Source organism: Balearica regulorum, chromosome 2 (assembly GCF_011004875.1).
Source record: "Balearica regulorum gibbericeps isolate bBalReg1 chromosome 2, bBalReg1.pri, whole genome shotgun sequence".
Classification (NCBI taxonomy): domain Eukaryota; kingdom Metazoa; phylum Chordata; class Aves; order Gruiformes; family Gruidae; genus Balearica; species Balearica regulorum.
The window spans coordinates 109,281,205-109,299,479 of record NC_046185.1 but is presented as its reverse complement, the minus strand read 5'-3'; the positions used below and the strand labels follow the sequence as shown (position 1 = coordinate 109,299,479).

The 18,275-nt window shown below is 38.4% G+C and overlaps 1 protein-coding gene across 2 annotated transcripts in view; it reads right to left on the bottom strand.

Moving 5' to 3' along the window:
* The window catches only part of CNTNAP2 (contactin associated protein 2), a 1,224,243-nt gene that overhangs the window by 78,033 nt on the left and 1,127,935 nt on the right, over positions 1–18,275 (bottom strand). For both annotated transcript variants that reach the window (XM_075745282.1, XM_075745283.1), the window contains exons 19-21: positions 16,662–16,907; positions 15,046–15,179; positions 3,620–3,713 (exon numbers count right to left, since the gene is read on the bottom strand). In XM_075745282.1, the coding sequence (XP_075601397.1) occupies positions 3,620–3,713; positions 15,046–15,179; positions 16,662–16,907 (474 nt within the window). The remainder of the gene's footprint in view (positions 1–3,619; positions 3,714–15,045; positions 15,180–16,661; positions 16,908–18,275) is intronic.

Genomic DNA, 18,275 nt, shown 5'->3' with positions numbered 1-18,275 from the left:
GCTATCACAGCAAGCAGAGCTGTGGCAGAAGCGGCTGCTCCTATGCAAATAACCCTAATAAAAATGGAAATAAGACAGGCAGAAGATCAGTTTCTTAGTAAGATTGTTCCAGAGTGCTCTTCAAAAACCCATCTGTCTTTAGAAATAGGGTCTTGCACTCATTTTTGATGATAAATAAGAATTGTGAACAACAGAAACTGAATGCAACTGATGACAGACTAGTAGTGAAATAGGAGGCTACTTCCATATTGCCCATTTAGAGACTGTAATTGCAGGTGGGTACAATCTGTAACTTAATATATGTACCCAGATCTTCTGTTGGTGCTAATCCCTCTGGTCGACTGAAATATGCCTAGCCAGTACCATGTGACATTTAGAAGCTTTAAAGAAATTAGATTCTGTGTCTACTTTGTCCTTCAAACTGCTGCACTTGTGTAACTGTATTAACCGTGCTCTTCCCTCATTCAACATTACTCTGAGAGCAGCACAGTAAAGCTGATCCATAGACATGGTCAGTCGCGCAACAATTTTACGTCAGGAAATCTGTGCGTCTGCAGATAAGTTCAATTTTTCTTTGGCAGAAAGAATAGAAGGGTTTTTTTTGTTTGTTTCTTTAGTACTGATTTGCTCTTTTGCTTAATAAAATATCCTATTTTGCAAAGACAATAACAGAAGCAGAGAAGAGGAAGTAAAATAATCATATTCCCAACCATGCTAATATAATCCTATGCTGTTAGAAAATGAAGATATCAATACCAGAGATAATAGGATGTACAATATATAACAAATGCATGATGCAGTTTGAAAGAACAGGTGACAAATAGCATCTTTGGAAACAGGGAAGCTGTTGTCTTAGGCTTAAAATCACCAAGTAGCACAGGAAAACAGAAATATAACCTACCCACAAATTCCTCCTTCAGGGTATCCTAAGACCTTGACCTGTTCCCAAACTTTAAGTTAGCAGAGGAGTCGAAGGTGGGCACCAGTGATAGACGTGATTGCTTTATGCTTCCTGATGACAATCTTCAGTTGTACCATATGTATTTATGGGACAGATATTATCAGGACTATGTTTATTCTTTCAACTTCTACATTTGATGCTTGCTCTTGTCAGTTTACTGTATTTATAAAGAGTGAGACGAATATAAATTGCAAGTTCCCAGGTATTTAAAATTTTTCTTATTACATAACAAAAATCAAACTATATTCACTGACCTCTGCTATTTTTCTTTTTATATGTCTTTATTTTGAAAAAGTCCAGTGAGTCCTATGATCAAGCTTTAACATTAACAGGCAGAATACAGATAATGTTCTGTTACCAAGTTTCATTTCTCATTTGGTGGGATCCAACTGAAACAGTCCGAGGAGATTAAAAACTCTTAATTTCAACTACATACATGACTGCAAACAAGACAAATGTGACTTGCTGTGGGTTTAGATCTGTAGGAACAGAATCAGGTGATAATTGATTTTATGTGGACCTCTCGGATGGATATGGTGCCTTTCAGTCCCTGCCAATATTGAAACAAGTATCCTAGACATGAAAGATTGCATCGTGGACCATCTGAGCTGCCCCGTTCTTGCAGCTTCTTTATTCTCCGTGAATGCCTAAAAAACTTCAGCACGTATTTAAATGCAGCAAAGAAACCAGACTTGGGCATGGGGTTATCAGGGAGACAGCTGTGTGGACTTTGATTTTGCAGTGATATGAACCTGCTTAAAAATTCAGCTCAGAAAGAACCCGTGCAAAGACTAAGCCTTCTATCTATGTCACAGTTTCATATCTGTGGTTTCCTGATTATGTTGCCAGTACATCTGCCAGCTCAGCAATTCAAAGGAATAAGAAACAATTTCCTTGCAGAGCTCTGTCTACACTCAGGGCATTTTAAATGAATGTAGTGTAAACAATATTTCTTGCTTTCCCTTTCATTTTGTGTTTCTTCTATTTTTATTTTCACATCACAGTGTACAGTGCATTGTTTTGTTCTGTGTTTTAGGAGTTTTTCTTTTCTTTCCCTTTGCTCTCATTTCTCTCTTACTTTGAAGTCTTTTCTCTGTTGTATGCCTATCTCCATCTTCTCTCTCTCACACTCCTTGCTCAGCTTCCTCTAAAGGACTGCCTGATTAGAATGGCCGAGAAAGTGCTGGTTCAAAGGAAACAGAATCTTTCTGGCAATTAATTCATTATAGGGGATGGACACTGCAACACCCGTCAGTGAATTATAGTTGATATTTTTGCTCACAATTACCTGGCAGGAAAGAAACTCCGTTCCTTGCCTGCAGAGTTATTCCAGCTATTGAATGCTCCACCTGAAGTCCTTCATCTCACTTTTTAATAAATGAAGGAAGAGGCTGGCAGCCTGGCCGAGGCAGAGTCAGCTCCAGTCCAACCTCCCTAATTCAGTGTGGTGAGGTGGCAACGCACCCAGTTTCCAGAGACTCACTAAAATCACACTGCATCGTCTCTTGCACTGTCCACAGAACTGACTTGGAGAGTGCCAGTCTCTCTTGCTAACCAACCATTTCAAAGACTTTTAATTTCCTATTTCACAGAAGTTCAACGTGTTCAATTTTAAAAACTAAACAAATGGAAAAGGGTATCTTCAAAAAGTCACATTAGCTATGGAGTCAATTGCTTTTCCACTTCAAAAATCAGTTCACGGAGTTCACAGATTACTGCCTTACACCACTAAACAAAGAAAAGATTACCATTTTCTGGATTAAACCCTTCACTGCAGTTCAAGCAACCACATCCCTGTACAGAGCACTTAGAGGAAATAATAGCAGTACCTCCTTATCTCTGAAAAGGGGGAAAAGCCCTCTTTAAAAGCTGTCTCAGGGGAATAACTGATTCCTGAAGTCAGTAACCTGGAAATTCATTTAAGATGCCAGTAGTGGAAAAATTAAGCAATGGAAAGTAGGATGGCCTAAAAGTGAGGTCAAGGCAGTTTAAGATGCATCTGTATTGCCCCTCAAGTTCAGCTAGGGAGCTGGCCGGGAAGCTGCTGTACTGGGAAGTAGCGATGAGGTCCATAAAAGGGATGGAAAAATTTATAGATGACTGTTGATGTAGGTGTTACAAACTTCCAAAGGACCTCGTTGGTGGGCCTCGCTGTGAGAAAGTGGCGGTTTTGGCAGAGTGATGAGGGATGGTTATGCCACAAGAGGATGCACTGGGATAAGAAGGCTGACTGCATGGATAAAGACATTATATGAAGCATATGATAACTTCACAATGAAAGATGCTATTCAAAATAACTTCAATATCTCCTTGTAGAAGCAGTGGTCTCAATGATTTCCTCATATTCCCTCCACCTGACACCTAGAGGGTAATGAAACAGCACAAATATGATGTTATAAGTGTCTCTTTACCTGTATCTGTTTTTCCCATGCATTGGCCAGACAACCACTTATTTGCGTGCACATCAGCCTATGTGACAAGGTGAACATAACCCTTCCTTTAGGTATAACTCCAATATCACCACCTTCTAGTCAAGAATGACACGTCCAGCAAGTGACCTGCTGCAAACATGACACACATCATTGTCCCGTGTGCTTATGGTTTTCAGTATTCTCTGAAAATACCTAATAAATAACAGTGTATAAAATGAAATCTTACCTATAACTTTTCCTAGGAATAGTGCCTTTGGGGAATTGAACTGCATGTCAGATGCTGTTGGCAGGCTGTAACTTGTTGGAGGATAATGATCAAGCTGGGGGAAGAGAAAAGAAATTATGAGTATTTTGAACTGATCCACCTTCTTACAGTGCTACTGAATCACATCTACAAAACCCTGATCCTCCAGCCTCTCATAGATCAAGACTTTAACCTCATGTAACTTCTTTTCCTGCAGTAGAATTATTTCTGATGCATTCTGATTGCACAGGATTAATCTTCTAGGTTCTCCTTTTATTTGTATGACTTAAAATAGACTGAAGAATCTCTGAAAAAATAATCTGGCATATTACCACATACATTGGTATTTGTCAAAATCGTCAACGTTTAAGTTCCTCCTTTTCCAAAATCAATCTGGAGCAATGTTTAAATATTTCTTTTTATTGTGACTTAGATTCTGAGCAGTGCGATTGATTAGATCATCACTAATCTGATAAGAGGCTAATAAATCATAATAACCATTATCAATCTATCATTTCATTTATCAATGTATTGTGGGTACCCTAGAGCCATAGCCATGGTCTAGGTGTCCATTGTCATACTAACTGTTAGGAACAAGTAATGAAAAAAGTCATCCCTGCCTAATGTACAGGCTGCCCCCACCTGAGAATGCTGTGTCTGCAGGACATACCTGAAAATTAAAAGTCAATTTAAATGATGAATCACTGTGAACATTTACATGCACAAACACAGAATATCAAACCCTGCCAGCTGTGGTGTGTGAAACTCCCTTTGTCTTCAGTTAGTGTTCAGGATGTTGAAAGGCTGGTCCATAATGGATTAAAAGAGAATCAGTGTATTAGCTATGTAAAGCTATAGTTTGTTTCTTTGCAATGCAGGCTCCCTGCAAGGCTGCCTTCTGCCCATACACAATAACAGCTTTGAGGTCTAGTTGGTTTTTTTCTTCAGGAACCAAAGAGCATTGCAAACCTCACCCTCTTCTGCTAGACACAATTCTCCAAATTTGCCTTTCCTGGCAAAAACGCATACTGGCACGCACATTTAAAGTAAGTAAAAATATATCATTAGACTATGACTACAATCCCCAAATAATGATACTGTATTTCACCAAATCCCTCAAACTGGTGTGTGGTCATAGGTTGCCTATCTCTGGAAACAGGGATGGTGCCAGTGTTTTGGCAGAGGAGCAAAGGGCAGGGAAATAGCGCTCCTGCCCTCTACGACTCCCCCCATTTTTCCTGATTCCTCTGGAAAACCCCTACACAAGCACAGCACGGAGGCAGAGGCAGACCCATACGCACACCTGCACGCTGGAGTCCCCCAGTGGGACTTCTGGGGCAAAGCTCAAAGAGAGAGGCTGCCGCCAGGCGTGCAGGGCGTGCCAGCGGTGAAACCACGCAGCTTTCTGGTGCAGCCAAAAAGGAGTCAAAGATAGGAGCAAGTGTGCCCCCTCTTCCCCTCACCTTGGAACAGTTTAGTTAGCAGTGATCCCGGCCAGATAAAAAACCCAAAATCCTTCCAGTGACCTCATTTTCCCTGGAGACTTCAGCGTGGCAGAGCGTATTGTCACGGTGCAGAGGCAAAAGATCCTGCTGCACGTGGGAGCCAGGGACAGCAACAAGGAGACTCTCGCGCTGCGTGGCATTTCAGGCTCTAAAGGATGCAGCCAGTTTACTGCTGAGGGGTATTTAATTTTTAACTGACCTCTTGTACTGAATCAATAACTGAATCTATCTACCCACATATGTTTTTCAGATCTCATTGCAGTCAAGGAAGCTTTCAGAATGGGTTCAGTTACAAATCGTTTCAAGGGTTTAACGACTCTGTTTGAAGTTTTGGGTTGTTTTGATTCCTGGTTGAAATAAATCTCCATTCAAAAACTGTTGATACTGATTTCCTGGCCTTGTCATCACTAGGGGCAAGCATTTCTGATCAGTGATAGGGCCAGCTCCTGCTCTGTTGCCAGCGCTGGCATCTCTTGTCCCACGGGGGACGGCTGCGTTGCTTTCCACGGCCAGCTTTCTGCTGTGCCCTTCTCTAATCCTGGCACCTGAAACGAAATGGTGCACCACAAAGACAACAGTGAGGCAACAGTGAGATTTCTGTCCACTTCTCTTTGCTCTAAACTCACGTTAGCTAATAAAAGAAAACTGGTTTTTTAGAGGCATTTAACCTAGGAAATTTTTTTAGGTCAGCGAGTTAAAGGAGCAAGCTGAATTGTTTCCAGAGCTGTATGTGACTGCCATCCAGTGGGGGCTCAAGTGTAAGCAGCTGGAACTGAGCAGCCTGCAGTCTTTGTATGACATACTAGGCTATCAATTTAATATAAGACACATAATAAAAAAGGAATTACTAGCATCAAATGATATTTGAAAAAAGATATTACATTATTTAATGAAAATTAAATAGAACCTCTGCATACACAGAGGTTGATGTCATGAATTTGTATTAAATTACAGTTTTTAAATTATATTTAAGATTTTTCATTACAGCTACTTTTCTTTAAAAACTCATTAATTTCGTTTGAGCTTAATATAAACACACAGCGTGGCTTTGAGCACTACACAGATGAAAGTAGATGGCAATTTCTGAGGAACTTGCAGTTTCAGTTCTCAAGTCACGTCATGCCAGGCAGACTGTCTTTATCTGAAGTTGCTGGGATTTAAGCAGAAGTTCAATAAAATGCTATTTCTTTTAAATTACTGTTCACTTAGATAATAAAACTAATCTTGACAGGAGTCCTGAGATTAACAGACATATCAATCTAGGGGCAAATATAATGCCTGCATCACTTTAGTAGTCTCAGAAAAAAATATAAAAAGATATATAAGGTACATATACATACGCACACATTATATTCACCCTGCGGATATATCTACATCTGTATCGTTGTCAATCCAGCTTGTGTGTGTATACTGCTATAAAGCTAAGGTTTTTCTTTATGCTGAAGACATTTTATAAAAAGAAATTCACGCAGCTATAGAATAATAATGTTGTAGGGCTTAATCTTGTACCATCTGAAGTCAATATAGCTTTGCTATTGACTTCAGTAACAGCAGGATAAAGAAGGGGATGTGTTATCATCATGATCAATGTAATATTTCTCTCCTGTATTATTATAATGATTTATCACTTGTATTAAAAAGCTTCTCAGTCCTGGACAAGAGCTTCTTGTGCTAAGTGCTATAATATTGCATAACAAAAAGGTGCTGGTCAAAACTGTCTGCAAATTTAGAACAGACTAAGCATGAGAGCCCAAGAAAATAACAAGGTGGTGTGCAGGTGTTTAGATGGAGCACCTCCCAAGCATGGTAATAATTTAGGAGAAAGCAGGAAGGTGACTATGAAAATCAAATAGGAGGAACTATTTTTCTTTCAGGGATGACTGAAATCTGACCTCTTAATGGTGAAACAGCGATGAGTATTCCCCTGCTGAAAGGTTAGGGAAAACCTTACAAACAATATTTTCAATATTGTGATATTTGAAAATTCATTGTTTTTAATGCAACAGAAAAGGAGCAGATTCAGGTGGCAATTGTGTAATTCCTTAGGATCACTAAAGCCAATTTTACTGCAATTCAGCTCCTTCCTTAGTGTGGCACTAGTACTTCGCTGATCTTTTTCTGCCAGGTTAGGTCCTTGACCCAGGTTATTGTGGATCAGATCAGAGCCAGAGCAGGGACAAGCCAGAGGCTGTAAATGAATAGTGGCTCCAGAGAAAAAGGCAGGACCATAAACCCAGCATTTTTTACTGGCTTAGACTGTCACAGACCTGCAGCCTCGCTGCTCATCTGGAACACAGGAGAAGGCACATACCTCACCAGCATGATGTAAGGCAAACTTAAGGTTTGCATTGTGCTTTGAGCTCTTCAAATGAAATTTCTATAGAAGTATAGTTAATACTGTTTTAGGAACCACTCCAAATCTGTTTTGCTGATTTAATGCATTGATTTAGCTTTTTGCCGGTTTTTAAAAAAATGTCAACTGCAGTCTTTTATGATAAAGCTTCTTTTTTTGCAGAAATTTAAAATAGAAATGTGATCAACATGAAATACAGACATAGAAAAAAACATAGATACGTTGTAGAAAAAAATTAAAATAAAAAAAGTTTTTTCTGTTTAAAAACTTGAATCTCTTACATGCAATAAGCTTGTATATTTTCCTGAAGCTGCTCTTGCTCTGATAAATAATATCAGGGATAATTTGCCTCACTGTAAAAAAATATAAAAATTTGGATAAAATGTAAATGGAAATGTAGATACATAATTCAAAATGTAACAGAACACTGATAAGGAAAAGGACACTATTTAGTCTGGCTGCCTTCAATTGAAACAATTCTCTGATGCTTTTTTCACCTATCTGTTGACTTTTTATTGCTCTCTTTAATAGATGAATTACAACAAATGTTAACAGAAGCAATAGTAGGTCATATAATGCCAAGTTATTAAAATTAAAGAGATGTACCTCAGGTACCTACAGATGACTTTCACAGGACATTAATTTGTTGAATGTGTGCTGCCATATAATGGAAAGCACCTGTTTCATGTTAAGATTTGACTTTTTTAGGCTTAATGTTAGACTCTGAAAATACTTAATGGTTCTTTTGTTCTTTCATTGTTTCTTTAATTCCAATAAAAATTGATGCCAAATCAGCAATCATACAGGCCAAGGAAAACACATACATTCATTGCTGGAAAAACATTATAGAAGAAGGAAATAATCTCAAGCCAATGTATGTAACACATGCTGTGAGGTGGATAAGCCTGCTGATACCGCTCTGCAGAGCTTTGCTCTGCTCTGGTATGCAGACTGGGGACCTATCAGACTGCACCATGCTCCCTCGTGCCCTGAATGCCCTAGCTTTATTCCCAAGGGAAACAGGGGTGTAGGGTGAGGCAGACATCTGCTGAAAAAACGTGAGAAGAAGGATGGATATGTAAAAGAGTTCCTCTCTTATGGAGTGGTTTTTACAGAGCAGAAAGTACAGAAGAATATTCTTCCAAAAGGCCTCAAGGTTTGAAACTATCTGAGCTGATGCAGAGAGAACTTAAAACTTTTGTAAAGAAATGTACTTCAGCATCTGCCCCTCTGCAGCAACTACAGGGAAAGCGTGCTCAGGTTTTACAACCATGAAACCACAGGGCAAGATGCTACCCCCAGATGGGGCTCTGTGGATCACGTTTTCCCCACTGTATACCTGCCAGTAAAAGAAAGGTCTGAGCCCATGTTCTGATCTTCAGGGTAAGGATATTCCACCTTCTCGTTAACTGATGAGTGAAAGGAGTTCTTGTTTATGAAAACGTTTTGTCTGACTTTCAGCTAGCTGGTGTTCAATGGAGACATGCTGGCTTGCCTTGGCAGATGCCACAGACCAACTCCATTGTACACAAAAGGGAAGCAGAAATGGCTCACGAGCTTCCTGCCTACGTACCCTGCTGTCTTTACCTGGAAGACTGCAAGTCACACTGTAAAATAAAGAAGTTGAGTAAATTCAGTGAAGAATAAAATGAACAAAACTGCTAGGAGCTCACGGACATCCTGTGAGCACAGAAAAACAGGTAAGAAAATTATTAATTGGTGAATTATTCATTCCTTTCTGATTCTGGTGTATATGATTTAAATTCTGGTCTGCTGTTTCTTGCTGCTGTTTACAGACTCTTTTGAGAATTGAACACCTAGTCTTCTGCAACACCTGTAACATCATTATACTCAGATGGAATTTGATGTATGCAAAGATCAGGATCTGTTTCTTTATATTTTGGAAAACAGATGGAGTTTAGGGTTATAGGAATGAGATAGTATATCAATATGAGTTTTGTTTTATTTTCTAAATTTCTCATATTGATAGCTTTTTATGCTACTTTTTCACCTATTTGTGAACAAATTTATATTTTCAAATCTGAGCAAAAACCATTTTCTTGTGACTTCTGACTGAGAAAAAGAGCTTAGCAGCTATGGGTAAACTGAGTGCTAATGCATTAAACATGCAGATGTAATGTATGGTTCTGCTCTAGAATATGGTCTGAGTTTGCCTTTCTGTTGCACTAGCATTTTGAGTAATACATTGCCATTGCAGAATGGCAATACATAGTGGAAATGATGTATCTCTAGGGATTTTAAATAATTCATTTCAGCAGGAAGATCTTTACTATTAATAGAACAAATGATTTTTTTTTTTTTTGTCTAAAGCAAAACCTGCTTGGAAATTCATTAAATATACTTCTAATGTAATAGATATACCTGATTATTAGCAAAAAAGCAGAGCATTACAGTTACACTGATATTAACTATGATTTATATGTTTACCTGTGGATAAAGTACTGGATATTTAAAATATATTTTATTCATGTCAGCTGCTACGGAATTTGTAAATACTGTCTCACTGTTTTCTTTCAAATCATGAACAGTACTTCCCTGTTCCACACCAGTCAGTGAAATGTTAGTTAAACCAGTCTTCAAACTAATAGGGAATCTAGGCAATTTACAGCACTGTCCAAAGGATGCTGTGGCAGCATGTTTGCTCAGAAAATGAAGGAAATAATAAATAAATAAAGATGGCATTTCTAGATCTTTTTGATGCCATAACTACCATTACTATGTCTAATCCTAAGGTAAAGGTTTTAAAAATGTGACTGAATGGCAGAGTTTTCAGAGAAGAGTTAAAAAATTATTTTATGGCTCAAAAACAATAGACTTCTGATGGTAAACTAAAACAGTTCAATTTATTTAGCTTCTTACAGACAAGATAAAAAGATATTTTAATCAGCGTCTCTAAGAAAGTGTGAAGGGGAATGACACCAAACAATTCTTTCATCTATCAGGCCTAGACACAAAGATCCCAAAGTCAAATGCTGAAGTCTGCAGAAGTCAAACTGTAAATTAGGTGCAAATTCTTTACAGGAATGGCACTTAACAATTGGAAGACATGGCCAAAGGATATGGTAAATTTTCTTTTATTTGAAGCCTTTAAAGATAGATTAAATGTCTTTCTAGAAAATGTGTTATATTGTTATCATTACTTATTGGGTTAGCTGCAGAAAATCATTTGGTGAAATTTTATGGCCTCTGTTAAGCAAGAGCTCAGAGTGATCATGTTCTGTTGAGGCTTCAAAATATATGAAACAAAATAGTTAGGTATGATTCTATAGCAACAATAATGATAGGAGGTGAAATTATAGCCTCACTGAAGTCTATGACAAAGTTCCCACTCTCTTTAATGACACCAAAATTTAATCTATAATTACAAAAATCTTTGATATATTCATTTCATTTAGGCTTGGGATTATATGCAGATGGCTTTGCTCTGCTTTGCCCATTTTATTTCATTGCTATTATGTTTACCATTTTATTTTGTACTTCAGGTTAGTTTTGCATTAACTTTGTATGATTTACATTTTTTAAGCATCTAGGAGTTTGCAAGTGTTATTTCTTTTCAAGTAGTGCAGAGTTCAAAATGGAAATAAGAGAACGGACTTGCAAAAAATCTGGTTTCATTTGTGTAAGCGTCAAATATTTCACTGATTCTTTTTCACAAAAGCTGGGTATTTCTACTGCTTGCCTGTCTACCCGAGGTCTCCATATTGAGCGAATACGTGAGAGAATACCACAGGTCTCTCCTGAAAGACAGAACTGCCAGCTATCCTTCCATATGGTCTTCTGAACAGATGTGTTCTGGCTGCTGATAGCTGTCCTGAAGGTATATGCATGGTTTGGGACACTGGAGTCCTGAAGAAGTTGCTCAGGTCCAATCCTTTTCAGGAACAAGGAAGGCACTAGAAGGTGTGACTCGTAACCCATTCCTAGAAATGGTGTTAAAGCAGGTATGAAGAACTGGAGATTTGTTGAGAATGCATAAGAATATCTTAGTATAGAAGCTGAGAGGCCCAGTCCAAGTCTGTTGACAATGAGCTTTATTCCACTGAAAATTAAAGCACATCATATGTGGTTTGTTTTTTCTTTTTTTTCCTTTTTATTCTCTGTAGCCTGCTGATATAGCTTTGTGCAACAGAACAGAAACATCTCTGATCCAGATTCCATCCGTATTTTACTCTGGGGACATGCACAGGAGCAGGAGGTACGAGTCTTGCACTAAGGGTGCAACCGCGGCAGTTCTTTAAGGTACAATTTAAAGCCTGCTGGAGTCAATGGAGGCCTTTCATTGACTTCAGTGGGCTCTGGATCAGAACTTCTGCTAGGGAGTTTTTGTCCTTGGCTTTCTTAAAAGAAGATTTTACTGATGTGTGAACAGCGTTAATCACCCATGAACACTTGGTAAAGAGCGATCTGGTTTTTATGATATGGAAAATACCCTGCTGAAGCATGAAACCTTTTAATGAAGTCAAACAAAGTAAAACTTGCCCTCCATGACCTAAAGCTCAGCTCTTGAAATGTCATTTACTGCGATAATGCATTCCCCATCTATCAGCCTGGGCTTTTTCTTGCCACAGGTGAACTAATGCAGCCTTGGAGGTGTGTCATGGCTTCAGATACTAGTATCTGGTATTTTACTAGAGGTGAGAGAAAGGAATTCTTGCTAACAAAAGTTAATTTTACCCACATCATGGAAACAACAGAAAATAAGCAGACCTTTATCCTTGAATTTATGTCATTTGGTTTTCCTGACACCTAAATCAACTGTATATCCCTAATCTTATCCTTGAGAAACCACTGGCATCACAAATAGGAGCTTGTTATTTAATGTAGAACTAATTATTGATTTGTCTGCAGTCAGCAAATGTAGAAAACTGAAATATAACAACCTTTTGACAGTTTTTGCTACTACCTTTAGTCTTGACTGTCTCGGTATGTTAGGAATAGAGATGTAATTCTAATGGAAACAATTCACACTAAATATTTGTTCTTGTGCTTGTTACCTTATGGATATACAATATGGTGGATATGACTATGTCAGAGCTCACCTCAAATTCTGATTGATTGGACAGCAATTGACTTTATGCAAGTAATCAGTGGTCTCCTCTCTGCCAGCATCGGGTGAGGTCTCATAGAGTTCAATAACGAGTCATTGACTGTATTTATATATAAGTGAAACTCCCAAGAATCACGATAAAACTCTGGTTCACATAGTTCATATGGCAGCAATTTATTGCCTGGCTGCAGATTTTTTAAATCTCTCTGGCACTACAGGGTTATTACAGTAAGTTAGAAAGACAGGTATTCTAAGTATGAACTTGCTGTTAAGATCTCAAAAATACTAACTGAGTGCTCTTGAATTGAAACTTTGACGAGAAATAAATCCTTCTTGTGACACTTTTATACCATGTAGAGATGTGTAAGTGTGAGCAACAGCACCTGGCAAGCAAGCTGTCTTCTTTAAAAGCAAGCAAACCAGCTGCTCATCATGTTGGAGAAGGATTTAGCAGGAAATAAAAGTCTGCTCAAATGCTCATTGCTCAGATCTGCAAGAAAAAACCTCATACTTTATGATTTGTCCTCTGGATACTGAGAAAAATTGTATTTGTATCATCTTCTGTATTTTCAGACACCAGGAAGAGTTTATATTTGGAAACAGCACTCATTTTCAAGTGAACAATCTACTTAACTGATACATTTCTGTTCATATCAGTTCTCTCATTTACAGAATATAACCAGATAAGTAACAAAATCAACTTCCTTACAGAGAATAAACAAAATTTGATAGAAATCTTCTGTTTCAGGATACAGTAGGAGTAGGATTTCTGGATTTGCTTTGTACAGGTCCCTACTTTCCTTATTCTTGCATGTGAATCAGACGGATCGTCTCATTTAATAAGCCTCAAATGCATCTGCTTTCTGGTTACAAAAACCAGCTGTGTTTTAAGTACACTGACTAGATTAAGAAAATTTTACCCCAGCAGGGCAACGCTAACCACAATGTTCCTGGCTTTTCAAAGCCCTAGAGAGGTAGCAGTCTCATAAAACACTAGGGAAAAAAAGTCATTGGGCCCGAACATAGGTGAGTTGATGCAAGGCTGGAATACTTAACCCTGTATATATTTTCCAAGTGGGCAAGGCATCTCATTGGATCCCTTCAGCAAATCATTTATTTAGTTTTACAGCTAAATCAGCCAGCTATGACTCCACAGGAAACAAGCCATACCTCCCCAAAATAGAAGCATTTAACAGCAGAAGGGAACCTAACTGTAGATCTTATTTAGCTTCCATTTAGAGCAAGAGAAATAAATCCAAATGTAACTATGCAAGAAAAATGCATATTTCAAAATATACCCATTCCAACCTCTAAAAGCCTGAAAAGTGTTTGGATGTATCAGCTATATATTTTTTTAGATTATCATCTGACATTTTGCAAATTTTTCTAATTTTATGACAATTCTACTTCAATGCATGCAGTATTATTCTGAGTACCAAGAGCCTCAGTCAAATGACATTGTAATGCACTGAACAGGTTTCCTTTGGATGCCTTGAAACAGTAACTGTCAGGGATCTATTTTAATCTTTAGGTAGATAATACTGTGACAGCTACTATCCTTCACCTTTTGGCTTGGTTCCCAAGGAGACTTGCCCTTTTTCTATTTCATTTATTATTGGTTGTGGTTTGCTTCTTATGAACTATCAAATCCAGATTAATCTATCCCATCCACCTGACACTCCTGCCAACATAACTGTTCTCACACCCTGCTGCAATCTCCATGTTTGCAGATGTGACAACCAGGGAATGAAAATAGAGTGCTGTAATGACCACAGAGAGAAAGCTGTCTAGAAACATTGATTGCTTCTTGTAGTGCTCCCCTCAGTTATTTAAATAGTATTATATTATCTCAAAGGTTTGTAAACTGAGATATGAAGAGATGAAGTCCCTGCCTGTGCTGTACCAAAAACTAAATAAGCCAGAGCTATGTGCCTTCAATAATACTCTGAGTCTCAGACTCCTGTCACACAAACACTTAAGCATCTGCTCATCTTTGCCGAACAGCTCTTCCAATTTCACTGGACTGCAGGGGAAATTTAAATTTAAAGACATTCTCATTTGCAGACTCAGGACTGGTGGCATGATATTTAGTTGTCTGTGCATCAGGCTCTACTGCCATTTAAGATGCTGTAGGGTATCCCTCCTGGCTTCCAGCTGCTGCTCCAGAATGGTGTGGGTTTATCCTAAGTCCCATGTTATCCATCAGTCCAGATGTCTCTGATGCCCTCGAGCATCTACAGTGACACCTGTATTAGCCCAGCTGTCATCACACTAGAAGGAGGATTTCAGAACAACATGACTTGATGCAATAGAGGGAGAGAATAGCTTCTGTTAACTCCTAGGAGTGTGATCTGCAAGCAGAACCCCTTCTGCCGTACTTTTTATTTCCTAACTTGCACTGATGTCTTCAGAGGGGTGGAGACCATCAAGATACAAAATGCTACAAGCTACAGGTGATGGAGCCAAACAACTTAAAACTTACCTGCAGTACGATGTCCCGTCCATTCCGTGTGATGTTAACTGTATGGGGCTGTCCATTAGCCATGTTTCTGTGGTCAACATCAATGTTATATGGCTCTTTGGTGCCTCCTAGACTGTACCGAATTTGCAGATTCCCTAGTGAAAGAAATGTGAAAAGCACCCTGAGGTATTTTGATCTTTATTCACCAGCTATTTTCCCCTCTTTACTTTCTCATACAACTGTTACCATTTTACACTTAAATTGCTCTCAGAGCTGGTCTCTGCAGTAGGAGAAGAGCTAGTGTTTGAGCTTATAAAGCTACTTGGCTGAAAACTGCTTCCAGTTTATAATCCAGAAGCATGACAATGACCCGCATCTCAAACCCAAAGCGTTTGTAAACACTCCAGATTGCAAACCAAACAAATCTGAGCTATGCCATGAACAATATAGACAATTGGTATAAATTTAAGCACATCAAGTAGCACTTTAGTGTTGAGATTATTATCCTTGCTGCAGTAAAATTCTTTGAAGTTATATAAAGCGTGATGTTTTCTAAAGAATAAACCATTGATATGCATTGAATAAAGGCAAAATTTCAACAAATTAACACTGACACATAATCTACACAAGAGACTTTCTTGTTCTCACATTTAATTGTTGTTGACGGGTGACCGTCTGGACTTTTATGGAAATTTAATAATATATAGTGAAATGAAAACCTCAGGTTATATTGTTAGAAAAGTATAGTCAAAAGTGCTTAATTGATATTCTTCTGTCTGTGCCAGACAGATTTTTCTTTTCTAAACAAAAGTGAAATGTATGCTCTTCATAACAAATTTTAATATTTGATTAAAAGGAGGGATGCTTGAAAAGGGAAATGCAGACATCCTTATTGATCAAACCCTGAAATATTCTGGCCCAAAAGAGCAGCCCTAGACCTTTATAACTATAGTTTAGATGTCTGATGTGGGATTTCTCTCGTGCACCTTCTTTTTTCCCCATGAAGGGAAAAATCTGAGTGGCATGTGGAATACTCATATTAACTTATCCCAGAGAAGACAATAGTAGTAAAATAATCCTAATTATGATCTTTGTGGGGTACGAAGGCACTGTTTGGAATTGAGATATATTCTGTTTTGATACTGTAACAGAAAATGGTCCATATCCAACCTTCAACCATCACCAAAATGTTTAGGACCATATATATTATACTACATTCATATATTAGCCACCTCATTGAGTAGTCAAATTTTCAGAGGAACAGTACATTACACTTTCCACTGACTACTGGTGATACTGCCGTGACTTCCGTGACTAAGGTGCCTACATGTGGATCCCTACTTGTTCCCTTCACAATGCTAGTTCATGGCAGGGATCTGACTTTTACAGTAGGTTTTTTTGGGGTTTGTCTTTTCTGTTTTGAGAGGGAGGGTTGGCTAGTGAAACCCCACTGAATTGAACGGTTACATTAGTACAAAATTTAGTACAGAGAAATACAGGATCAGGTCCCACATACTTGACTTTTACATGACAAGGATGAAGAGACTTTCTCATTAGTTCAGACCTTCAGCTGAATGCCAGCCTGGTGTTATTATCATTTGTGCCTTCAACGGAGAGAGCCCAGAGCAGTTGCTTACCAGATGGCTTGACAAGCACAGCCATGAAGTCTTGGGTGTAGGAGCTGATGTACAACAGGACACAAGGTGACTTGGTGGTACTGAAGCTGAAGCTGAGCTCTTCTTTATTCAAGTTGAGGTCGGGCGCTGTGGTCTCAGGATCTGTAGAACTCAAAAGCGTTCGGCTAACTAAATCCTTCATGCTAGTCCCTGGGGAGTGGAAGTTGTAACGAAGCCACATTCCCTCTTCAAAAAATGCACCAACATCTTGAACATAAGAGAAAAAAAGAGAGAAAAAAAAAGAGAAATTAAATGCTGACACCTTTTGGATGAAACATATTGCTACTGACTTAACCAGTCCTAATCTATGTTTCTACTGCTGTGTTATTTAAGCACTTTGCAATATTAAGTCAAGAGCCTCACTATTTTCCAATGAGAATGAAAAGGACAATCTCCACTTTATTGGTGGGTACCTGGATTCGCAGGACAAAAGAAAGACAGACAGAAAATCTATGCCTGTATCTCATATCAATGCTACAGACCAGAAGAACCCTGCTTTACGTTCATTCTCATTGAGGTCTTGCAGCAGATAGTATTCCAAAAAAGGATACAAGGTAGAGAGATTTAAGGGACACAGTAAACAAACATTGTCAAGCAAAAGGAAAGTCAGCAATTCTGATCGCAGATCTGAGTGGATTTGGGAGGACGTCACAAAGAAATAATGGTGATTCCATCACCTGAAAGATTTGAAATAGGATTGGACCCAAGGCTAGAAAACTACCCACTGCTAGCACAATCCTTCATGAGAATTGCATAACCAGGATGCCCTTGTGGGAGATAAAATTAACTTTGGAGCTTGACTCTGTGGGGAACAAGGCAAGAGACAACACCTGAACTGCAACTCCCAGGAGGTGATACCCAGATGAAGTTTTCAAACCCATCTATCTGAGACAAAATGTCATGTTTCAGTACTCCTGACAGAAAATAAAACTACTTTTGACAGAATTAATACTTTCAGCTGAAAAAGCATTGTTATTACTTCTCATAATAATGCAGTCCTGTCTATTTCTTAACATTAAAAACATAATTCAAGCTTGACATTCTTACAGCGAAGGCTGACTTTGACAGCCTCCTATGGGAATCACAGCACAGTTGCCTGCCGTTGGTAGTGTATAACCTACTAAGTCTGTTGGGGATCACTAGACTGGCTTCCTATGGTAGTCATTCATTTAGTGACTGGACAGGTGCTGGAGAGGTTTTGCTGCCTGGGACAGATATCATTAAAGGAAATTTTTGAATTACATGTGAACTTAATTAAGAACGTATGTTTATGAACATTTCATAAGGGATTAAAGAATGATGAATAAAGATTATAAGCACAGCATATGAGTACTGTATTTAAAAATGGTTATAAGTAATGCTTAGAGGTGACCATTTTTTTAAAAAAAATCTTCCAACATTTATTACCTTCCTACATGATGCAAAGTTGCCACAGATTGGTACAAACCTGCCCATCTAAACTTCTGAAAAATCAACACACTATCTTTATATAAAAAGAAATTTCATTTTTTTCCCCTTTTAGCATTTGGAGTCTTCACACAATTCTAAGCAAAGGCTTTATCTCAAAACATATGA